Raw genomic sequence first — 25948 nt, 5'->3', positions numbered from 1 at the left:
CCTAACCAGGTACTGTGGCACAAAAAAAGCTTTTAACTATTGTTGCAAAGAGGCCTCAATGCTGGGAATAATGTGTTCTGACTCCATGATTCAGAAGGCTGAACAATGGCTTTATTAAAACTATACTATATTACACTATAGTTAATTTTAATATATTACGCTATATTCACACTAATTAAAATTAAACTAATTATATTACACTAATACTACATTAAAACTATACTAAAAAGCTATAAAACGATAAAAACTATATTAAAACTATACTAAAGAGATACTATACCATACCATACCATATTATACTATACTCTACTAAAGATACTAAAGAAAAGCTTGTGACTGCCTGAGACAGCCAGGACACAGCTTTGAGTGACTGGCTAATCACTCAAAACCACTTTCCCCCATGCCCAATTAACCAAATCACTTTGGGTAAACAATCTCCATAACACGTTCCACACGTGCTAAAACAGGAGCAGGGAATAGAGATAAGAATTGTTTTTTCTTCTTCTCTGAGGTCCTCATTGCCTTCCCCAGGAAAAATCCTCTGTGAAGAGAGCTGAGGCCACATTTAACCCCTTACACCCCAGCTGCTGTCAGGCTCATTGTCAGGATTCAGGACTGAAGCTGACTTGATGAGGGTAGAAATGAAGGTTTAAAGATGTTTTTTTATTAATTGTGGCTACTACATTATGACCCCCTGATGGTGAGAGATGTAGGACCAGGTTTTCTTTAGAGGCTTTGGGTATGTTGGCTGTTTTTAGCCTAAACTGAAAAATTAGGATTTTTAAAAATTTGTTTTACTTTTGAGTTCACAGTCTGTGGGTTCCTTATGTCCATGGCTTCATACACAACCTCCTTATCTTTCAACGTTTAAAGGGGTTCAGATTTTAGCGTGTTTCAGATGTAAATTTCCAATTACTTTTGTTCCTTCTCCTGCTAAATATGTCTGCACATTATAAACACTGCACATTCCAGGAACAATGGGAGGCAGGGAGAAGGAAGGGAAGAAGAAAAGCGGTGAACTATTGGATGCTTTCCTTCCCATGTAATCTCAAAAAAAAAAAAACAAAAAAAACCAAAAAAAAAGCAGGCAGCCCAGAACCAAAAGGCTTTTTTCGTATTAATTTTCTTATTAGTTAATTTGTCATGGCAATTTTAGGAGAGTTGCTAAAGCAGAGGTCTTAATTACAGCTAAAACTGGGTACAGTTGAGTGCATCAATTACAACATTAACTGGGTTTGTAATGTAGCTGTAAAAGCAGAAGCATTTTCTGAGCAAAGTGCAGCCAGATGCGAGCAGGTACCACAAAAGATTGGTCCTGTAAAATGTAACTGCTCTGGTTCTGTGAAATGTGAAATGTAACTGCTCTGCCTTAACGACACTGGCACAGAGAATGGAGTCAAAGACATTTAACATCAAGGAATAATTGTCCTTTTAACATTTGTCTCCGCTCATTTAGCATGCATAAAAAGGCAGAACTGCACTCAGGATAACACAGCTAAAACCATAACCAGTATGTCTGGGCTGGTTTAGGGCTCCTAAAATAATTCTGCTACCTCAAAAAAGGAAATGGCACCAATATCACACTGACAGTTCGAGATTGCAGAGACTTTCTATTTAAACCTGAAGGTCCAATACACAAACTCCAGTGTATTCAAGGGCTCCCAGTTTTTTCAAGGGCTCAGCAAAAAGCAGGTTGATATTTCAAACTATCCCTCTGTATGAACGAGATGAGACATGATACAAAGGCATTTCAGCATGACCTCGGATTGCTTCTGACATTTCCAAACTGTTCTTTATTACATGAACATCATGGCCTGAGCCTGTTAACTTGATTTGAAGATGGGTCTTCAAATGCTTACAAACAGGCAGAGAGGTGAACTTTTTGTGGATATCCAGCAGTGGGGGTGGGTGGGATTGGGAAGCAGATTTGCTTCTGGACAGCAGATTTGCACAGTTATTCCCAATTCCCCTCTTCAGGCTGGCTGGATAGAGCAGCCCAGGGCTCTCTGCTAAGGTTTAGCACAGATTGCACATAAATGCGGAAAATACCTTTTTTAAAGGTATTAGTATTTTTAAAGGTATTTAATATTTTTAAATATTGCTTTAAAAAGAGGCGTGGCACACTCTTCTGTGTAACATTTAAAGCAATAAATAAATAAAGCAATGTTTATGTCATTAATGTAATATTTTAGTCCTTTATGAACTGATGGTATCTCCTCGCTTGGCAAATAGCATCAGAGCAGCCTGACATCACAGGTAACAGAGAAACAGCAGATTTCAGAGTTATCTAATGAAGCTGGGTATCTGGGAAGGCTGGAGTAGTTTGGTTTTGTGTCTGTTCAAAAGATGAAACACAGCAGAGATGTACACAGACTAGTACAAATAAATTACACCATGCTGTCACATTTACCTTTCCTCATTACACGATAATTCAATGCAGCAAATGGAAACTGATTAAGAAAGTATTTCTACCCTATAATTAGACTCAAGATTCCATTGGTATCAGACAATATTAGAGCCAGGTCTTGGAACCAGTCAAATCAAGGAAAAAAAAGTCTTCACATAAAAACAAGGATGGAAAGCATTTAGTGTCAGTATGCAATTTATTTTTTTCTGCTATTTGGCAGAAAGTTAAATGTCCATGTAATCCTTTGAAGTTCTAAGAAGTGTTAGAATATGGTATATTGGCATATATCCCAGCCTCTTCCAGCTCAGGGCTGTTCTATAAATAACAAATCATGTTGCAAAATGTTTTGTAGCCATTATCAACCTTACAAACCCTCACACTGCAGAGCGCAGTGAGTGACACAGGGCAGAGGGGACTTCTGTGACCACATGTGTCTCAGACGTCTTTCATGAAAAATCATTTCCTTAGGATTTTTCCTCCTGAGAAGCTGTGAGGCCTCAGGAACAAAATGTAAACATTGATTATCTGCTGCTGTGGAATGCAACAGGTGGAGCTGTGATTGGCCCATGTTGGATGTTTGTAATTAATGGCCAATCACAGTCAGCTGGCTCGGACAGAGAGCCAAGCCACAAACTTTTGTTATCATTGTTGCCCATTCTATTCTTAGCTAGCCTTCTGATGAGAACCTTTTCTTCTATTCTTTTAGTATAGTTTTAATATAATATATATCATAAAATAATAAATCAGCCTTCTGAAACATGGAGTCAGATCCTCGTCTCTTCCCCAGTCCGAAAACCCCTGAGAACGCCATCACAAATGTGTTTCAGAAGATTTTCTGCACCTCTCAGAATTGCCTGGCATGGCCCTCATCAGGAGCTGACCTGAGATGGGCCAGGTTTAACCCAGGAGGGTTTGATCTGGGCTCAAACTGATCTGTTCCTGCCAATCCTCCTTTGTGTGCTGGCCCATGGGGTTTTGGGGTTGGCCTGCACGTTTCTGTGGCTGTTACAGGGAGCACAAACAGAGCTGCATCTCCTCTGGGGCTGGGCTTTGGCTGGGAGTTGCATCCCAGTGTGTGACTGCACAACCCCTGGATGCACAGCTCCTCTAGTAATTTGTGTGTAAGGAAGAACCAGATTTGTAACATTTTTAGTTTTGTCCATGCATTTTACCATTTCCGGCTTTTTTTTTTTTTTTTTTGCACTGCTTATGGTTTAAAGACCAACCTTTCAAGTCTGTAATTTCCTCCCTGGTTCTGAATGCTGGGAGAATAAAAGACATAATCTGTTCCTGCTTTGATGCTGTTACAGAGCTGCCTCTTCAGGGAGCAGCAACCAGCTTAAAAGCTTTTCCCTTTGAAAATCTGACTCACCAGGACTGCAGCCTCCAGGATTTAACAAAGGCCCCATAGCAGGGCTGTTTGCACTCTGGAGTCAATGGGCTTGGGGAAATTTTCTCCTCTTCTTCCCTTCTGCCTGCTGGGCAGGACTCAACAAGGCTGCTCTGGGGAAGGGCTTGTCCTGCTTATTGGGAGCTGGGCTGGCAGAAGTGGAGACCTTACAAAGCTGGGAAAAGTGGCCAAGGAGCAGATCCCAGTTGCTGATTTACACCTGAGTAATTCCACTGACTGCAGAGAAGCTGCTGCTGATTCATAGCAGGGGAAGAAGTAGGCCAAGCACGAAGCTCCAGCTGAAGCCAAAGAGAGCTGTTGCATAAGGAATTTTACTTTTGTGTCTTGCCTTTGAAAAAGGGAGACAGAAGGAAAAGTGCTTCAGGCCATCCCCTGCCTTCAAACCCTGTGCATATGCTAATTTGGAGCATCAGAAATTTATAAATGTGGAAGGTGCTTTTGAGGATGAGCTCTGATGTGGGCTCTCACCACAAATGGAACATGACAGGGAAGAACCCACAGGGTGTTAAAGCTCCAGCTTGCTCCTTTGTCACTTCCCTGCCCACAGGTTACATATTGAAGAGTGACTTGACCCCTTTATATCAGATTATCAGAGAGAAGCCTCCTAATAACAGTCTTGCTCTTCTCAGTAGACCTGTCACAAACTTTTGATCACTAATCTCCAGATCTGTAGGATCATACAGATTATGAAGCTTGGTTCTAGAAGTTTTCAGGTAACCCTGTTCTTGTTTTCCCTTTACCATTTTATTTAAAAGCCATGTTTTCACTATGCATTGTTGAAGGAGGTGCCAGCACAGAAAACAAAAAGTGCCTTGGCAACTGAGTAGCTGCAAAAGGCACAGAAAGTGGAGAAATTTCTCCCCAGTGCCCAAACAATCTATTTAACTTTTAATCAAAGAGTCAGAACGAGCAGGATGTTCATTCTCCAAACAAAATAGCTTTCCAGGTGAATATTCAAAATTGGACTGCTTGAAAAGCTGCTATTTTCTTTGCTTTGTGATTTTGATTTGAACAGTTCGTACCCCGTGTACCACAGCTCTCACCAGCACATTACAAATTCCCTCTCCCAAGTCACTGTACCTTGACATAGGCAACAATTTTGAGGGAGATAGTGGCAAGATAAAGGGAGTTCATTGCAAAATCCATCAGATTCCACCAGTCATGCACGTACTCATTGAATCCACCATCCCACATTTCCTTGATTTCTCCCCAGATGAAACCTGTAGAAAGAAAGGGAGTTCATTACCATGACAAGGCATTATTTGCCATTAAAACCCTGTGTATATACACATGATGTAACAGCAGACAATTTGAAATTAACAGCTTGGAAAAAATGCCTCATCCCTCCTGCCTTCCACAAAGCACAATGCTGCTGATTATGAGACATTTTACAAGTCTGTGGGGAATGCAGTCTGGAGAGAGCTGAAAAAGACCTTGGTTTCCTACCCAGGGCTCCAGATATGCACATGAGGAGACTGCCTGAAACACATGTTATTTATAACCAGGACGAGTGAATTGGCTCAGCTGAAATTTGCTCTACGTGAACAAACTCTTCAAGAAGCTCTATTTGGTATAGTTCCTAATAGATTGTCTGCTCTCACAGACACTGTGAGCAATTCATTGCTCTGTTGGACAGCACTGATTTTCCCTGACATCCTCTAGCAGCACCAGAACCAGCATAGCTCCTCCCTGACCTGGAAATATCACCCCAAAGGAGGAAGAAAATGGATCCATTCTCTGCTCAGGCCCTGCACTGATGCATCCTGCTGCAGAAAAAGCCCACAGGGATTATTTGTGAGGAAAGGTGAGACTCAGCAGGAAGCAGGGCAGTGACTCACCTCATGTCAGATATGGCTGTGGGGTTGGTGAGCTCTTTGTTCCCAAGGATACGGCCAGAGCCCATCATGCCAACCCTGAAATGCCTTCTGGTGATCATTTTGGGCACTTGCTAATGCTCACTGTACCTCCCTGCAGCTGAAAGGGTGAAGGGCAGCCTCTGAAATTCATCACCAGACTGATGATGATAAACCCACCTGACACAGTTCTGATTATAAGTAACTTCCATGTCCTTCCTTGCACAACTGTTTAAATATTTCTGAAAGCCTAAGTCCCATCAAAAATCAAATGGCAGCTCCCTCATGCCCTGGATGCTTCTGAAAAAATTACTTTAGAGCCCCAGGTATTTTGAATTATCCACTTGACATTATCCTTGAATGGGAAGTGGAAATGTGTGAAGAGGACACAGAACAAAGCAAAGCAAAACAAAACAAAACAAAACAAAACAAAAAGTACACCTCCAGGTGCATTACCAATGTCATTATCCAAGTGCTGCCCCTGCCTAACCACAGGATAGTGCAGTGGTCACTGATGTGCTGCTTGCAGCTCAGCTTTAAGGACCTGGATGCTCAATCTGAAGAGCAGCAAAGTTGCAATGAACTGCTGCACGCCCCCAAATATCAATCTGAACTGCTCAGCTGCCAGCCAGCAGGTCAGTGGCCACACCAGCAAAATGTCAGGGCCAGCCAGGTAGTCCCATTACAGCTGCCTCCACGTCTCTGCACGCACACAAACCCATAAAATAAAATAAATCAATGGAGAGGAGCCTGTTGAAGAACTCGTACACTGTATTTATAGTGAGTTACCCTTGCTGGTTACTATAGCTACAGCAATGCTGTGTGTGCCTGCTCTCTCTCCTTCTGTAGTGGAAAATATTTTGTAAGTAATAACCTTTAATCTGGTGAAACTGTTCTAATTTCTCTATTTAATAAACAGTCATACAATATCTCTATTTATCTGAAACAAAGAAACTCAAGAACAGACAGCTGTAAAAAAGGTTTTTGAAGGGATTGTGCTTTTGAAAGGTTTTTTAAAATGGATTATCCTTCCTTCATCTGCAAATCAATTTTACTGAAATGCCTACCATTTCCCTCAATTTTAACCATGAATTTAAAGATAAAGTGAATATATGACCTAAGCTCAGAAAAGACATTTAACCCCCTGAGCTTACTCTGAAGTTTCCACCAACACCTGCCTTTGAGTGCATAAATCAGCTCCATCAGATAATGGTGGAGCTGTGCAAGGAGCACAGTGCCCTGGGTCAGCACCCAAAGTGATTTGTGAACACGTCTGCAACTCTTTCTTTCCTTCCTCGTTTTCCATCAGCAGCTTTGGGTTTGGCACAGGAACAGCTGGGTTTGCTCAGCACAGAGCCAGCCTGACCCAGAGCCAGAAACAAAGAGCAGAGTCCTGGTGTCACCAGCACAGGGGAGCCAGAAAGGTGTGGGGAAGCAGGAGAGACACAAAGGTGTGGGGAAGCAGGAGAACCACAAAGGTGTGGGGAAGCAGGAGAGACACAAAGGTGTGGGGAAGCAGGAGAGACACAAAGGTGTGGGGAAGCAGGAGAACCACAAAGGTGTGGGGAAGCAGGAGAGACACAAAGGTGTGGGGAAGCAGGAGAGACACAAAGGTGTGGGGAAGCAGGAGAAAGGTGTGGAAACCTCTGCCCATGAGCAAAGTGCCTGGTGACACTCCCAGCTCCCAGGGGTGGCACGTGAGGGACATGGGAGCTGATCAGGATCCTGATGGAGCTCCCAGGCTTCCACTGCTGCTGTGCTGGAGCTCACTGTGGAAGGGTGAATAGTCCTCTCTCATCAAAAACACACCCATCTGGCTTCTGTCTTCTTCTCTCATCCCATCACAGTGCCTCACCTGAGCACCCTCAGCACACAGACACCTCCTCCTCTGCCCAGCTGCCCAAGCCAGACTGCAATAAGAGCCTCACATGTAACTTCAGACAATCAACACTCCTCCTCCTGCTGATATCAGAACACTTGATGCTGATGTGGCCGGTGATTATCAGCAGAGAGTGAGCCTTATCTTCCCTCTCCTGCATTCCTGCAGCTCATCTGGGAGGAATAAACCAGGCTGGGAGCAGGTCAGGGAGCAGGGATGGCAAAGCCAGGCTCTGGGCACTGCACAGGCACAGGACAGAGCCAGCACAGCAGCAGGGACACTGTGTGTGACCCAGGAGCTCCTCCCAAGCTGCTCCTCTCCTCTCACCCAGCCTGGGGAGGCAGGAGGGAGTGCACCGTGCATCTGTCACAGTGCACTGGGGTCATGGCCAAGGGCACATCAGGTGGCACAGAGCAGCAGAGCAGCCCTGGGCCAGCAGGAGCTGCTGCTGCAGGAGGAGCCCAGCTGTTCCAGCTGTTCTGTGCAGCTCCTGCAGCTGCCTGACACAAATCTGCACTGCTCGGCCTGGGAGGGGGCCCCACAGCTGCTGTGGGGGAGAGTCAGGCCCTACTCAGTGGGGATTTATGGGATTTACCTAGAACCCAGGGCAGGATTGGGTGTGGGATTTGCCTAGAACCCAAGGCAGGATTTGGTGTGAGATTTATGGGGTGTACCTAGAACCCAGGGCAGGATCGGGTGTGGGATTTATGGGCTGTACCAAGAACCCAGAGCAGGACTGGTTCTGGGATTTACAGGATTGGGTCTGGGATTTACAGGATTGGATGTGGGATGTACCAAGAACCCAGGGCAAGATTGGGAGTGGGATTTACGGGATTTACCTAGAAGCCAGGGCAGAATTTGGTGGGGGATTTACGGGATCAGGTATGGGATATACCAAGAACCCAGGGCAGGATTGGGTGTGGGATTTACAGGACTGGGTGTGGGATTTTCAGGATTGGGTGAGGGATTTACCTAGAACCCAGGGCAGGATCAGGTGTGGGATTTACCTACCTAGAACCCAGGGCAGGATCATCCACTCCACGATGGTGGGAGGCGGCCCCTGCATGTGGAGGTCAGTCCTGACGATGTGCTGCGACGCCAGCAGGAGCATGAACAGGAAGGTCAGGTAGGAGCCGGTGTGGCAGATAAACTTGATAAATGGCTTTTTAATGAACAGTCCCAGCCTGCTCTTGGGTGCAATCAGGTATGCCACGGACAGCACGGGGAACAGCAGCCCAATGGTGACACAGGTCAGGAGTTTCACTGCCCAGTGTTTCCTCCTCCAGCCTGGAAAGCCGTCGTACCACAGCGTCGCCAGCAGCTGCTGGCAGTTTGGCTGAGCAACAAACTGGGGAGGAAAAAACAAATAATAATTATTAAATTATTACTGACTGGTACGTCACTCCCCCTCACTTATGTGTTAGAGCCCCCTCAGATTATGTTTGGGGCCAGCTATGGGCTGGAAAAGCACATTTTGGAGATAAAGGGAAAAAAGGAGGGAAGTTTCACTCTTCTTTTTCTGTGTAGGATTTAAGATTCCTGTTGGGAAGGATGAAAGTTTTACAAGAAAGTCTCACAGATATGTGTGCTTAGCAGAAAGATTTTTAAATGTAGAGTCTGATGAAGGAATAGAGATGGAAGCAAGTTTTGATATAGAAAAAAGAATTGCTGAGCCAGTCTTACTGGATAACCAAGGAGGCAAAGGATGTGTTAGTTAGAAGGGATTTTTATGGCTTAGAGCAAAGGATAAACCCACCCCAAACAAGAAGATGTTTTTACCAAGCAGGAAGAGAGCAGGCAACAAGTCAGCAAAGTTGCAAGTAGAAAAAAAGTCACAGAATTTTCCACTGCAAGAAAACTGAAAAACAACTTCTAGCTTAAACTGTAATGTACTGACTTTTAGTGATTGGGGAACAGTAACATGAATATGGTAATTACAGTAATTATGATAGGCTATAGATAAGAGTTAAGGTATAGATTGGTTCTTCTGTATGAAGATGCTCAGCAAAGAAAAGTCTATAATGCATTGTGACCAAAACCAAAGGGTGTCCAGGCCTGCCTGCAGCTGGGGCTGACAGCTGTAGGCACAGCTCTGTCACCCATGACCCTGGATGCTGTAACCTCTTGGATACAATAAAGTGCATTTTGGAGAGCCCTTGGAGTCCCACATCCCTCATTTTGGCTCTTACAGATTCCTTCTCATGGAAGAAATGTTTTTCTCCTTGCAGCATCCTTCTGCAGATCAGGCACTCACCACACACCCAGCCTCGTGCCAGAGCAGCACCAGCAGGATTACTACAAGCTGTTTCTCTCCCCATGTGTTGGAGCACGTTCCTTTTCACAATGTTTCAGGTCCAGACTGCCTGGAACAAGTCACTGTCAGCATCCTAAAGGAGTGACTCAGGGATGAGGCAGGAGGGAAAAGGTGCAAAGCTCTGAGAGTGTTGTGTGAGAGGGAGAAGCGGAGTGTGTGGAGTGCTGCAGAGTGTGTGTGTGTGTGGGCTGGCATGAGACAGCCAACAGCAGCCTGAGGTGTGGCCAGGTGACACCTGGCGGGAAGCAGGACAGCACACTGGGGACCTGCCTGGCTGCTCAGCAAGGGATTAAACAGCTGTAAAATGCAGCAGGGATTAAGCAAAAGCCAAAATTAATCTAAGTGACATTTGACAGTTCACTTTCACTCTGCGAAAAACAGCATTGTGGTGGTGGTTTTGTGCATCTCACCCACACCACACCACACAGGCTCAGGGTGCAACTCCTCCAGGCTGCTCTCATCCCAAACAACCTCTGGGATTTCAAACGTAGCCGTGGTATTTCTGCTCAGTGCCAGAAGGCTTCATGTTCCTGGTTATAGCTGGACAGCCCTGTCACAGACATCTTTTCATGAAAATCCTTTCCTTGGGATTTTTTCCTCCTGAGAAGCTGTGAGGCCTCAGGAACAAAATGTAAACAATGGTTATCTGCTGCTGTGGAATGCAACAGGTGCATCTGGGATGGGCTCATGTTGGATGTTTGTAATTAATGGCCAATCAAAGTGAGCTGGCTCAGACAGAGAGTCTGGGACAGAAGCCTTTGTTATCATTCTTTCCGATTCTATTCTTAGCTTAGCTAGCCTTCTGATTAAACCTTTTCTTCTATTCTTTTAGTATACTTTTAATGTAATATATATCATAAAATAATAAATCAAGCCTTCTGAAACATGGAGTCAGATCCTCATCTCTTCTCTCATCCTCAGACCCCTGTGAACACGGTCACACAGCCCCATGGTTCTCAAGCCTTTCCAGACCCAGAACTAACCAAAGATGTCTACAAGACCAAGACAACTCTCTTTTTCTTCAAAAATCTTTAGCCCACACCCAAATCTTTTAAAGACACCAAAAAAAACTGCCCAGTATTGGGAGGACTTTTAAGCACAGTTCTCAGAATGCTCTAAACAAGCAGAGCACTGGCACTGCCATGCTCAAAATGACTAAACCAAGGTCAAACAAAAGGACAAATTAGTTGCTTGTTCTGATGAAGTCATTCACTTCTGTAAGTATTTTTAGATTTTGATAATACATTTTATATGTCTTAACAGGCTGTTTACATCAGAATCACACCATTTTTGGACTGGGTAGCTCAAATCTATGGAATGACCCAAGCTAGCAGAGAAAATAAGCTCTCCAAGGGAACTATCTGGCATTTATGAAGCTGGATTTTGATGTGTTATTACAACAATAAGCTCTTGATTACTTCTGCATTGGCACATAACTGAAGACACTCTGCTCCAGAGGGCTTGGGAAAATAATATCAGAAGAGTGTGGGATTTGGAATCAACCAGCACATGCAGCAGCTGAAAATGGGCCACAGCTCGTGGGGTGATGGTCTACAGAAAAAGCCAAGACCTGCTGCTTGTAGTGATGAGAAAATATTGTAAAATCCCATATATGGGGAGAATGAGCATAGAGTCAGAGAAGCCCAGAACGGTTTGGGTTGGGAGGGACCTTAAAGCTCATCTCATTTCCACCCCTGCCATGGGCAGGGACACCTCCCACTGTCCCAGGGTGCTCCAAGATCCATCCAACCTGGACTTGGGACACTTGCAGGGATCCAGGGGCAGCCACAGATGCTCTGGACAGGTAAGAGAAACAATTCCACAGAAACTGGAAAACCACCAGGCAGTGATTGGAGTTTGTCTGTGTTGTAACTCTGATTTCAGAAGGGTCAGCGCTTTGTGTTTAAAACCTGGAAGAAACAAAGAGTTGCACTGCTCTGTTTTCTCAGGAGCTGTTACTGGATGTGTTCTGCAGTGACTCACAGGGCAAGAGATGCTGCTGCTTCTCTGAGATGAGGCACAACTTTTTCTTTTTTTAATTTTTTTTGACGGAGAAAATGTTATAAACACATTTTCTCTTTATCACATATGATAGAAGGCTCTGAGGGGAGAATAAAACTGTTTTTCCCTTGAGTCAAAGTCAAAGTCATTTGAGAAATCAAATGACTGTATGTTCCTCTGGTTGCTGTGCAACTTGCAAGCATCTTAAAAAGTGCCTCTTCTCTGCCTAATAGCTCATTTCTAAAATCTGCTTTCTCAGTTGTATCTGATGTTAGTTCTTCAAATGGAGACAAATTCACACATCATGAAAGAGCAGCTTTAAAGAGCAGATTGGCAAAAGGGAATGGAAATGGAAAAAGCCATTAAATTTTCCAATCAAGCTGATCCCAACCTCAATGAAAATTGCCCAAGGGAAATTTAAGCACACCACACAAAGAGACTCCCTAATGTCATAAACCACCAAATGCTGTGTTTATTAAAGGTAAGGCCAAGCACTTACCAAAGTTGACTTTTACTAACTTGTATTAGTCCAACTTATTAATCACAGATCTGAAATCAGTACACACTGATGCTTTTATCTCCAGTAGTGCAGCTGGCTGAAAAATAAAATTTCCAGTGTGCAGAAACATTGGAATTCTGAATTATAATGAAGAGGGAAACCAAGCCACTGGTGTGCTGCCTAAAGAATTTATTGGTTTATGGTGAGTTTGCTCCTAGGTGCTGTTAACTAAACTAAACCCCCAAATTCATTGACCAGACTAAACCACTGCATGCTCAACTTATTAAAGATTGTCTAGGAGTCATAGTGCTAAATCAATTCACACAAAATACAAAAGTACATTCTTTTAGGTGTGAAGTACCCTGAAGCTCTGATAATACTGTGGAACTTTTGTTATCCTCCATAATTTCAAATTTCTCCATAAGGTTAAGGAAATTTCTACTTTGCAAATAGCAGAGCAGAGAACTGGAAAAGCAACTTGACATCTTCAACACCACTTTTACCAAGGCTTTTCCTGAGCAAAAGTTAATTTTCCAAAGTAACCCCAAATGTGTTTTTTTCACATTTTTGCAAAGCCTTTCATGCGCCACAGCCTGAAATAGTGCCTGTGTGTATCACAGCCTTTTATCATTCCACATGAATGTACCGTGTGTGACAGCATTTGGCATCAGTCAAAGTTTCTGCACAACAAAAAGGGTTTTTTTCCTAAAAACCTGCATTTTGTCCCAGTTTTGTGGATGGGCCAGAGTCACAGGCAGATGCACTGCACCAGAAGCTCTGCTAGGAGAACACATGGCTAACAAACACTATTTCGCCAACACTTGACAAGCATTTTATCCAAGGACTGCTGCATTTCAGGAGCCTCCAGTCTGTACCACCAACAGCAGCACAAGGCATCACCCCACAGGCAGGATGGAGAATGTTCTGACAGCTGCACCAGTGAAAAGCAATGTCACCAAGAGGTGGCATTTCTGAGCATTTCTGAGCATTTCTGCATTTCTGCTCAGCTCAGTGCATGCAGGAACTGAACATCTGATGCTGTGCAGGGTTTGATTGGGCTAGAGTTAATTCTCCTCACAGCAGCTGGGTTTGGTTTTGTGCTGATAACCCAGGGATGTTTGAGCTCTCCCTGAGCAGGGCTTGCACACAGCCAGGGCCTGTCCTGCTCCTCACCCTCACCATAACCTCTAAAACCCTCTAAATAACCTAAAAATAATCCTCTAAATAACCTCTAAAATCCTGACACTCTTCCATCAAAATTCACGGGTTTAACAACTTCAAGTTGGATTGGCTTCAATATTTAAATGAAAAGGAGGAACTGGGGGGCACAGCCAGCACAGCTGATCCCAGGGATATCCCAGACCTGATGGCATCACCCTCAGCACACAGAGCTGGGGGAGAAGGAGGAAGGGGGAACATTCTGGGTTTGTCTCCCCAAGTCACTGTGACAGCGATGGAGCCCTGGGGATGGCTGAGCTCCTGCCTGCCCATGGGACACAGTGAATGAATTCCTGCTTTTGCTCTGCCTGCACACATGGCTTTTGCTGCACCTGTTCAAGCTGTCTTTATCTCAGCCCACAGCTTTTCTCACTCTGCTCTTCCAGTTCTCTCCCCATCCCACGGCAGGAGTGGGCGAGTGGCTTCTGGGGCTGAGCTGCAGCCTGGGGTTAAAGCACCACAGAAGGACCTGTGGTTGTACAAAACACTGCCCAGCGTGGTCCCCACCTGCAGATGCATTTCTGGAGGAGCTAATCCCAAAAACACACTCCTTGCCCATTACCTGTTGAGCAGAACCCGTCCCTAGCTGAAGATACAGTTCACAGGGAGGTAAGATAACGCCCCTGTGATACTTGCGAGCAAGGTGCTGAGTCTCCTGGCTTTTGAAAATGGGGATAAATATCTTTTCCTTTCCAAGAAATGAGATCAGCAACTCCAGTCATAGTTGGGAAGCACTCTAGAGATTACTGCAGTACAAAGTCTTTTATATTCTCTCCTTCTTCTCTCAGCCTTGCCAGGGTCTTTGTGTAACATTTGGCTCGCAGGTGGATTGTGCTATTAGAGAATTTCATTTTCAATATTCATCACGCTCATTGCCACATAATCCTATACCAAGGGGGATATTTTTAAGGGGAAAAAAGGCAACTGCTGGATGGAGTGTCTTTTCCTTAACAACTAGTCTTTACTGATATTTTTAAGTCACCTAAATTCCACTTCTCAGGAATTAAATACTTTCTGCATGCTGTCAAACACAAAAATTATGTCCCACCCCCCCTCCCCTCATCTATGGGGAAATCCCTGATCTCTCACAGTCATCAGTAATTTAGGATCAGACACAGATGGGTTGAGATGTGAATGCCTCAGGGAGCAACTGAAATAGCTCCCTGATAGACATCACAGGGGCTGAGCACAGCATCCCTCTGCCTTTATTCTGATTATTGTGGCTGCTGCCAGCAGCCTCTTGTTTGGAGTTTGCTGGAGTTCTTGTCGCTGCTCTTGCTGCGGATGGCGAGAGCGAATCCTCTTCATAGATGAATAACCACTAATTTGGAACTGCAGAGCTCTGTCTTAATCAGCAGGACCCAGTTCTTGTATCAATTAACTCCAGCAGCTCCCACAGAGGTCACCAGTGAGAGCCAAACACAGCCTGGGAGCCATGAAATCACCTTTGGTTCCTCCCAAAGGTCAGAGCTCACCAACATCCCTGCAGCCCAGAGCTTCTCAGACCTGCAAGGCTACTGGGTAACTGTTCCAGATTGCAAGGCAAGATGTTTCCTATTACCATCTGTAACAGAAATATATCTATACAGATGTATAGCAGATTACCTTTGTCAAGTCGGCAATTTGCCTTATCTCTCTCTTTGAGTGACCACATTCACTCCTCCCTTGGGAGGGGACATTGCTGATAACAGCTATTGAATGTCACTGCATGGCTGATAAGAACTACAGCATCCCATTGGGAGATGGGAGCCCAGAGGGAGGAGCCAAGCATTCCTACCCAGATATAATCCAGAGGTTTTGAGACACCAGCACGGCTTCTCCACTGGATTCCCCAGAGGAACAGCAGCTGCCTCTTCTTCCACTGGATCTTCAGAGGAAGAATCCATCCTTCTCTCCAGGATCCCTGCTCCAGCAGAACCACCCCTGACACTGCAGGAGGGCTGAGCCACAATTCCAATGGGACTGCTGCCAACACCCTGACCCACAGGGTGTCAGGCTGGGTTCTGACTCTGTCAATGTTGTTCTAGTGTACTGCATTGTTTATTCTATCCTTTTATTTTTTTTTCCTTTGCTTATTAAAGAACTGTTACTTCCTGCTCCCATATTTTTGCCTGAGAGCCCCTTAATTTAAAATTTATATAAAATTTATAGCAATTGGGAGGGATGGGGAGGGTTTACATTCTCCTCCTGCCGTCCTTAGCAGACTCCTGTTTTCCAAACCAAGACAGTAACACTGCATGGTGCTGGCCTCCACCATTAAAGCCATTCAGGTTTTGGAAAGGCAGATTTTCTCAGATTTTGCAGCCTGTGTGCAGTGTCTGATGCAGCAGCATATCTCAGTGAGGTCTCTGAGGAATGCAAGTTCCCTGTGAATCCCTGTCTCCCATGAGAAGGAGAAATGCCACTGCCATTCTCCACTCAAGCAGCACCACATACTTCCAGGGCCACACCAACCCCTCTGCCTTCATTTTTACCAAGAACAAGATCTTCTGAGGAAGAATGGAAACATGGTGGTTGCAGCAGGCTGATTGCTCTTCAGGGAAATTCCAGTGGGCAATATTCAAAGAGCCTCATTTCTAAATTAGCCCAAGACAGGAGAGAGAAACTCTGTGTGGCCTAATTTGATGGCTGCAGCAGAGAGCCAGTGAGCCCTGTGAGACCACATATTCCAGAGGAGAAATGCCAGCCTCCTCAAATTTGCAGTGTTGCAAACAGTGAGATGAATAAGGAAACCCTCTTTTGTAGCACATTTCTTTTTAAAGTTCAACCTTGTTAATGACTGCAAAGTTATTTACATTCTGCTGCCGGAGTGTGAGCTGCAGAGGGTAAACACCTAATGGCTGTTCATCCTGTTAATTAAGTACTTTCTGCAAGAGGAACGAGAAAAAGAATAAGGAGAAATGAGACAAAGTAGTTGGAGAGGGGGCTGTGTGATGTGGGGGAAAGGGACTACACAACTCAACATTCCTCATCAGACACTTCCAAGACATGACAGCTTTTTGCAGGATGAATATCCTATCAAAACCATAGCTGTGAGGAGCAGCAGTGAAGCACTGATGAAAATCCAAGTGGCAGCATTCCTGCCATGAAGGAGATCACACAGCTGAGCTGGACCAGCCCTTCAAGGAAACCAGGTGCTACCCAAACTGCTCCAACCCTCAGCTGGCGAATAAAACAAACTCCAGATCCTCCACAGATGAACATATGGCCTCAAATTAGACAGGAATTTAGTTTAATCTGTTCTTAAAATATTTTAAATTATGATGACACATGAATCTCAGCTAAAGGTCTCTTATCCATAATAGATCTCTCTGGTGGTAGCAGACATGAACTCAGCACAAGTGGCAGCAATTGGAAATTCAGCAGTGAGGTGAATGCTGACAAAAGGAAAGAGGGAATAACCTCTAAAATCCTGCCACTGTTCCATCAAAATTCATGGGTTTAACACCTTCAGGTTGGACTGGCTTCAATATTTAAATTAAAAGGTCCCACATATCCTAGGACAAAGACAGATGCTTGCAAATCCTGCATACCAACCCATGGAAGAAGCAATTATAAAGTCTTTAAGCTTGAAATTAAATCCATCTCTACCCCGAGTGCTTAAATGTGTGTTTAGCTGTAGGTTTGTATTTGTGGCCTGTGTCAGCAGGATTTGGGTGCATTAATTCTGCTCTGAGCCAAGGCAAGGTGCTCTCGGAGCAGAGACACCCTGCAGAACAGATTCCTCTGGGAACAAGAGCCCAACAGAACCAGGATGTTAAATACTTTAATAAATATAATAATAATGCTTTCCAGTATTTATTCCAGCAGACAGCTCTAGCTGATGAATAAATCTATCATTTAAAGGGATGTATCCCAGCAAACCTCTCAGGATCCAGCTCTTTTACAAAGATGCAGGAGCTCTGGGCTGGCTTTCCAAAGGCAGAGTGCTGAAGTGACGAACAGGAGCAACACAGCCCACAAGGAGTTAATTCCAACACATACCTGGGTCCCAAGAGCTGAACAGGGGATATCAGACACAGAAGCACTGGAAAAACACTAAAAAGTGTTTAGAGACAAATCTACCAGCGTTTCCTGAGTGCTCTTTCAGGCAGCACTTCAGGAGTTACAGGTTTTGGCAGTGAATATACTAGGAGCTCTCAGGGGCTAGGGCAGAAGTGGGGAAGGTGTTGACTTTTAAGTAAAAGGCTGGGCACATTCTCTAGTGAATTACTAACATTTACATTAAATGAGTGATAAGTAAAGCAAACATGAAAATTTTAAAAGCCATTTACTAGTATTTTAAAATACAAACTTACTTTACCCGATTAGTGTTAATAAAAAGTCCCAAAATTAGTTTTCCTTTGCCTCCTTTCTGTCCTGAGACACGTTTACACTGAAACTGTGTAATTTTGGATTCCTTTTCCTTTCTGCCTTACCTTCTCCTGAATGAGTAAATGTATTCCAATATCCACAAAAGAGCAGAGTAGCAGACTACAAACACTTCTCACCTCCCCGGGAACTCCCAAAGGCTGCCCCTGCTCCTGGTTGTACCACCCTGGCAGAAAATACACTTTGCTGAGGGAAGTTTGCTCAGCCAGGTGGGGTTTGGAGAGAATAAGAACAAAAACTGCAGTCACAGCTTTTAAATGTCAGTCTGCACAAGAGCTCAGTCTGGGGGGGTGTCATGACAAACCCATCTATTCATCTCACTTCTCCTGGAGCCACCTGTGAGGTGGTGGCTGAGAACAGTCACCACTGAGATGGTGATGGACCTGATTTGTACATGAGGTGAGAGGAGTCAGTTCTCTTCTGAAAGGAGCTTCATAACTCACTTCTCTAAGCCACAGGAGTGAAGCTGAAATTCTCAGAAATCAGGTAAATAACAATGATCACTTCTTAGTCCAAACGAGAGTATCCATGCCCACAGTTTTTCCCCAGAGTTTATTACTTCAGAGTGTCATTCAAAGTATGAAATAACATGATTTACTTTTCTCCACTGACATAAAGCTGACTTTAAACACACTTCAGCCCTTCAGATGTGGGCACACTGAACACTTGGCTGTTACCACACACCAGGCATCACTTGTCCTCTCCAGTTCCTGCTGTCTATAGAAAGCCCATCAATCATGTCCTGTACTTTGGCTTTGGCTTCACAAGCTTCTTCTCTGGCTGGCAAGGAGACTGATGGGAAACATGAAGTTTAGGGAACTGTCAAACTCACTAAATCACTCTTGAATGCTGTTAAAACAGTGGCGACCTCTTTAGCTTTCAACATATTTCCCATCTTTGTCCAGGAGATCATTAAGTAAGAGGAACAAGACACCAAAAATTACTTAAAGAATGATCCTGGCATTTTCTGCCCACTTCACATCACCATAATGCAATCCAAGTCCTTGTCCTTGACCTACATACCAGTCTTAGGGTGCTTTTTCAAATTGGTGCATGAAAAGATTAGTCAGAGATGATTTTGCTGTCAAAAGACAGTGTTCTGCAGCTCTGTTCAGTGACAGCTGCAATATGTGGCTAACCTTCATCAAGCGAGAACGCTTCGGCGTTACGTGAACGATGTACCAAATAATGCTGCTCCCTCAATAAACACTCCAGCCCACTTTGTCAGACCACTGAACCATCAGCCCTCTGAATATTATTTCTTCTTCCAAGTTCAAAGAGGAGTTAAGATTTAAGAGTTAAGATTTAAGAGCCACTTGTCCTGATTTTTGTAACGCGCCGATGCAGCCGTACAGGTTAAATTTCTGTGACGATTTCCCAAACTGCACAAAGAGATCTGGCAACTGCACAAGCCCGTAGAGGAGGGGCTCTGAGTCATGCACCACCAGTGACCAGCAGGGATGGCTCTTTTACGGCTGCAAATATAGACAAATATCCCCTCCTGCCACCCCAAACTCTGCCTCTGAGGCTGCTGATAACAGCTCAGTTAGTGCCACGTTCACACAAGATTATCCAAGGTGGTCAAGTGCTGCTGGGATGGAGTTTGAGAGAAAACAGCTTCATTCAGCACAGGCCACTGCTCACACACCAGATGGGAACACTGCTGCAGACAACAGTGAACAAATGAAAGGATGGCTGTTGGAAAAGGGAAGGTCACATTTGGACACTCAGTGCTTTTGAAACCACCAAACTTACGTTCAGGTTTGTGGCACAGGACAGACCACACCATCCTCACCATGGAACACACTACGGCATATCAGCGTTCCAGACCACCAGAAACCAAGAAAAGCTTCCACAGGGAGCAACTCCACTTCCCTCACCTAGTCCTAATAAAGATCTTTTCACGACCTGATTTCCTTCTAGAAATCTGGGAGTAAAAGCCTCTTTATTACTCTTCTGAGCTGTGCAGGCTCAAGCAAGACTTTTCATTGTGCCTTTGAAGAGCACAATACAAATATTCAGCCCTCTATCATTATTCCTCCAGGCAGTATGGCAAGAAAACAGACAAACCCACAGGAGAATAACTGAGCTTTGCCGGCAAGCAAAGAAAGATCTGTGGCCATCCATCAAGATACCTGAATGGCTTTCAAATCGGGTAAACAAGGTGCAGGCGAGGAGCTTTGATTCTCACAGACCTCGCACTTCATTCCTCATGCATCTCTGATATTTTTATAAGCTCTTTTTATACACTAAGTGAAGTGCCCTCAGAAATTTCCCAGGTTTATGCATGCTCCCTGGAGAGGGATGCTGTGCTTCTGACTGCAGCCACACACTTGACAAGAGTCAAGACACAGCGGAAAAATATGCGGAATGGCAGGAGTGATTATTCATTCACTTCAGAACTGCATCTCAGGAGGTGCTTGTCTATGTAAATGTCCTGGGAAAAAAAATTAAAAAAGGAACTGAAGCTGTTGAAGCTTCATCCTGAGGAGAAAAACGGCAAAGAGCACTGGTTTTTAAATTGGAAAAGCAAACAATTCTGCTTCTGTCCTTTCCTGCCATTGATTAGAGCACAGTGAGGAGATATGGGGGTTAAGGGTTTTTGAGAAGGAATTTCTCTGTGCACTCCTTTGATCTAATTCTGTGGAAGTGCTAAGCAATAGAGTCATAGATAAAATAATGGGGTTTTTTTCTGAGTGCCTTGCATTGTGCAGGCACATAAACTAAACCTGCCCAGCTATTTGCCAGCACCAGAAAAACACATTAAAACCCCCACTACTGTGATGTTTCACTTCGTTTTGGAGATGGGAATGACCTGTGATGGAGAGCAGGAGAGCAGGAATAAGCTGAATGCGTATTGCTGCTCTTTTGGCTCAGCAGAATGTTAAATATGAGCAGAAATCTGCCCTTTTAGACCTGACTCACTGCTACACTGTGGATGTTTTACATTATTGGCAAAGGAAAAAAAACTTAAAGGACATCAAAATTTTCTTTGCCTGCTGCCTCTGCTCTGATTCCCTAAATCAGACACATACCCTGAATACACAACTGTGCTTTACAGGACTGGCAAGATCCTAAGAGATGACTTTTCCCTATCTTTTCTTGGAAATGCAAACAAATTAACAAATGTAGAGCTAATTTGGTGCCAGGAGAGCACAGTGAAGACTGATCCTCAACAGCTGAGCTCTGCCTTTTCCTATTAGGCCCTCAGTACCCTTTCTCCTTCCAAAATTAGTCATGAATAAAAGAACTAGAAAAGGGATAATATGAAGACAAATGCCACACACTACAGAACATTTATGAAAAGCCTGCTGGTCTCTTAGACCTTAATTACTGCAATCCTTGGCAAATAATTTCTTTAACATTGGACTGAGAGAACTGATGTGTCTGTGCTGGGTCTAACTCATTGTGTTCCACAGTGTTTTGTGCTGTCCTCATTTTTTCCCCAGATTTTGGGACTGCCATGCAATCAGATATCACAACTATTAAGTCCTTCCCATCTCCTACAGAAATCATCACAGTGAGTTGAAACTGAGTACACAGCCATTCTAAACTTCACATGAGAAGGGAGAGGGAGCTTGAGAACACTGCACAGCATGTTTTTACCATTTAGTGCCATAAAATATACTACAAAGCTACCTTAGGGCCCATTTTAATCTTTCCTGTGTAATTGATTTTTTTTTCTCCCCCCGTTCTGTGTAAGCAGTAATTTACCTTCTAGGATTTACAGGCTTATTAAAAACAAACAGGAAAAGCAACAAATTTATTATAGCTCCATTGTTTTGGCCCTCCTCCAAAGAAGAATGGTCTTCTTCCTCATGAGCAACACGTTTCTCAGTTTATAAAATATTTAGCACATGTCATGTTTGGGAGAAATCAAAATTTCTAAATTCCAAGGGGATTTTTGGGAAAAAACCCCAACAAAACATAATGGGAGATTTTTCTTGCCTTTGTAAAGACAAACCCCATGATCTCTTCACCCATCTCCCCTTGAGAGCTTCTCTGAGAAGAACCTTGAAGTTGACCTTATCTGCCTGATTAAGCTGAAATGGAATAATTTCATATTTTGGGGAGAAATTTTCAGGTTCAGCTTCATTTCACTCAAAAAGAAAAAAATCTGCAGGAAATTTGTCTGAAATCAATATGAAATTACACATTCTTTGTGCAGAATATAGACAACTAAAAACTGTAGTAACAATTGACACTCCAGAAAATGGCACAAACTCCATGGTGGATTCTTCTCTTAGGCTACCAGAGATTTGACTTTATTCTTTGTCAATTTTCAGGTGTAAAAACCTTCTCCATCCAATCCAATCCAATCCAATCCAATCCAATCCAATCCAATCCAATCCAATCCCATTTAACGTTAAGACATAAAAAGCTTCAGCAGAACAAGATGATCTACTTTTAAAAGTCTGCTGTTTTTCTCTGCAGAACCTTCTTTCATAAAAACCAAACTCCCTTCTGTTTTCCTTCCTGTCCCCACAAAAATCCTCCCAGTCTGATACTGACTGAAAAACATTTCTCAGTGTCTCCCTGGCAAAGGTTCCTACTCATTTTCTCAGAAGCTGGCAAGGGTGTTTGTATCTTGCTTGATGTTTTGTGTTGTGCTAATTGCCACGATAAGATGGCCTAATTATTATGGTAAGAAAACCCCAGCCACCCTGCAGGATGCTTCAGGGTTTTGTGAATAACCAGGTGGGATGGAAGGGATCAGCAGCTGCTTCCCCAACCTCATTCATTTGCCCCTGCCCACCAGTATTCCACCTGAAAAGAGCACTGACTTTAGCTGGCAACACAGAGCGTGTTTGCTATCATTTTTAGGCTGGAACTGTCATGAATATGTCACAAAACATGGAATTGGTCCATATGCTTGGAATTCAGTCAAATACGCCTTAAAAAAAAAAAAAAAAAAAAAAAAAAAAAAAAAAAAAAAAAAAGATAAAAGCTGTCAAGAAAGCAGGCAACGATTAAAAAAATTAAAATTAAAAAAGCTCCAGCACTGTTCAGCACCACGTTTCAAACACAGTGAGCTGCTTCAGCAGCTCCTGAGTGTGAACACAAGACAAGAGCAGGCACAGATTGACACCTGGATGTCACCAGTGACCCAGTGGGACCAGCAGGGACCTGCACACAGGAGCACTGGGGTGATCTGGAGCTTGTGCCTGCCAGGCCAGTGCACAACCAGAAGCAGAATGTCTGCTCCTTCTCAGTTCCAATGAACATTGACCTGATTACCTGGGCTGCCCTTCTCCAGAGTAACTCCTCACTGCTTGTCCATGTCCCTAGAGCACTTGTGGTGTTACCCAACCCTGTCACAGAGCAAAACCCAACCTGACATGACACCAGCGAGCTGACATTCCCCCAGAGCAGCCCAGCAAGAGCAGGGAGATGCCAAGGGATGGATCCCAGGAAGTTTGAGGCTTTGGCTCCAGCTTATTGCATGGAGGGGCTGGCACTGGGGGGCACAACATGAAAGGAAATCTGCATTTTTCACCTCTCAGCCCTTCACACCATGCTGGGTCAGTGTTGGATGAAAAGAGGAATGTGGCAAGATCTTCTGCCACTCAGGTGACCCTTCAGACACAGAAGAATGTAATGCACATTGAAATTCAGTTGAATTCCTCCTTCAGATAACCCGGACCATCGCTGGCCAACAGCAATTTATCATCTCCTAAATTCTGTCTGGATTTGGAAAGAGAAAGGAAATCCAGAGCCAACTAATGAAACTGCTGTCAGCATTCTCCTGGGGTTTGTGGCCTTTATTGAATCAATTTATAAATCTGTGGATCTGAGGGCTTCTGAAAGGCTCTGTGCCCTTTAGCTGAAGTGTGGCTTCCCTCTCTGGAACTTGGGGCAGGAGTCTGAATTTCTGGGAATTGCTGCTCAGCTCCTAAAACAGAGATGGGTCAAGAACTGAGGATCAAGAGGTGTCACAGGTGCGAATAAACACTTGCACCACATGAGTGTTTTCACAAGACTGCTGGTAATTTGGAGACCTGGGACCCTGGGAGTGCCCCCAGCCTCTCCTGCTCTCTTTAGCTGCTGTCACATCTCTGGCCCTTTAGAGTTGGTGCTGAATGGGTGCCTGGAAGTGCTTGGTGGCTGCAGGAAGTGAATTGTGTGCTGTATGATTTCCATGAGGGAGCCAGGCAGCCCCTTCAAGCTCTGGGCTCCTGTACAAAAGCAGCCACTGGGAAAAGCTTTCAGAGTGAGCAGACCTGGGAATGTCTGCAGGCTGTTCTTTGCAGGGGCACAATGAGCTGGGATTCAAGTGGCTCTGAGACAGAAATTATTGGTGCTGTAGAAGCCACAGCCCACTGCAGCAAGCCCCAGTCCTGTTACTCTCAACTGCTGTCAGATTCACGCTGTCACCAAGGCACCCTGAGCCTCCTGGTTTGTGACCAATCCCTGTGCATATTAAAAAATCCCACCTGAGAGCCAGCACTGAACAAACCCACAGTGTAGGATTGATGGGGGGTAGGATGGTCAGGACGGAGAGAGACAGAGATCTCTGCAGCCAGGTCAGGAACTTGTGGTTTATTGCATTTATTGCAAAGGGCCTGGGTGCAGGGCCCTGCTGGGAGCTGCCAAACACAGCTCAGAGCAGCAAAGAGAGAGGAGAGGGGGAGAGAGAATGAGAGGGAAAGAGAGTAAAAGGGTAAGAGAGTAAAAAGAGTAAGAGAATAAACAAGGTAAGAGCTAAGAGCTAAGACCGCGAGGTTCACATTACAATACAATAAATCTTCTTCTGTGTTGAATATTCTGATTCTCACTAACCCATCTAGTACAAGATACAAATCCTATAGCATTTCCATACAGCCTATAAGAATCATTACATCACCATACTGTGTTACATTTTAAACCCTAAAAACTCCTCTTTGGACTCCTTCTGCCAAGCTGTAGGGTCTGCTCTGACCCTTGGGCCTGTCTGCAAGCAGAGGATGTTGTTTCATCAAAAGGGGATTACCTTCAGCTGGCCATGCCATTGTTTTCCAGCTGTTCAGTAACTGAGGTATCTCAAAACTTGCTTTCATTTCAATCTCGCTTATAGCTTCCATATTCTTAAAATCTTTTGCCAGACAACCATATTTGTAAGGCTTTCCTGTTTCATCTTCCCCAACACACTGAGCAACTCAAGAAATTAATTCTTTCACCCAACACCTTCACATTTAGGTGACTCTTACCTCTTTCTGGTGATACTTTATTGCTACCTTCAGCTTTGCCAAGTCATGACACTTCTGGGGATCCAGCTCCTCGCTCTGATCGTCCCTGTGATTGAGAATGATCTCCAGCTCCCGGGAGCTCCGTGCCTGGTCCAAAAGGTCCTTGGCAAAACGCTTGCACTGCTGGGACAGCTCCTCATACTCAGCCTTGAACTCATTCTCCACTTTGCTCAGCTCCTTCAGCTCCCAGCCCAGGCGGAAGGCGGTCAGGATGGGATCCTCGCTCGATAAGGCAATCAACGAAGGGCTGGCTAAGGCTTTGTAGATGTTCAGCCTCGACCTGGAGTGCCTCAGGCTGTCCACCTCGGAGCTGGAGACGCATTCCACGCAGTTGCACCGGATCTGGTGCGGCCGTGGGATGGTCACTCGCCTTTGCACGAGCAGTTTGATGATCTCATAGTTGTTGGTGTGAGCCGCCAGCATGATGGGGGTGATGTCTGGGGTGAACTCTGAAAACTGGGTGTCCATCATCAGCGTTGGAACCTGCATGGAGGGATAAACCACCAGGGGAAAAGTCATACCTCACGTGGAGCAGCAGGATTTAGATATCCCTCATTCATACTTTGGGAGTGACATTATAACAAAATGGGTTTTATGGCACCCTCTGTGCTGTAAATGCTGCTGTAGGCAGGCTTGGCCATACACTGCTATTCTGGCAAAACCATTTTCCCCCAAATGCGGCAAATCTGCCTCCTGAGCACTCCTTCCCAGGCTGGTGTAAAAGTCAGTCCCATCCCCATCCAAATGTGAATCGGGTGTGAAGTGGGTA

At 44.5% G+C, this 25948-nt stretch overlaps 1 protein-coding gene across 1 annotated transcript in view; it reads right to left on the bottom strand.

Moving 5' to 3' along the window:
- Positions 1-25948, bottom strand: part of TRPC5 (transient receptor potential cation channel subfamily C member 5) — a 72268-nt gene that overhangs the window by 29318 nt on the left and 17002 nt on the right. The window contains exons 2-4 of the mRNA XM_058814110.1: positions 25141-25662; positions 8562-8898; positions 4899-5038 (exon numbers count right to left, since the gene is read on the bottom strand). Of these exons, the coding sequence (XP_058670093.1) occupies positions 4899-5038; positions 8562-8898; positions 25141-25662 (999 nt within the window). The remainder of the gene's footprint in view (positions 1-4898; positions 5039-8561; positions 8899-25140; positions 25663-25948) is intronic.

The sequence above is a fragment of the Ammospiza caudacuta genome, chromosome 14, assembly GCF_027887145.1.
Source record: "Ammospiza caudacuta isolate bAmmCau1 chromosome 14, bAmmCau1.pri, whole genome shotgun sequence".
NCBI classification, from domain to species: Eukaryota; Metazoa; Chordata; class Aves; order Passeriformes; family Passerellidae; genus Ammospiza; species Ammospiza caudacuta.
Note: the sequence above shows the minus strand (reverse complement) of the source record. Positions and strands in the feature narration are given on the sequence as shown.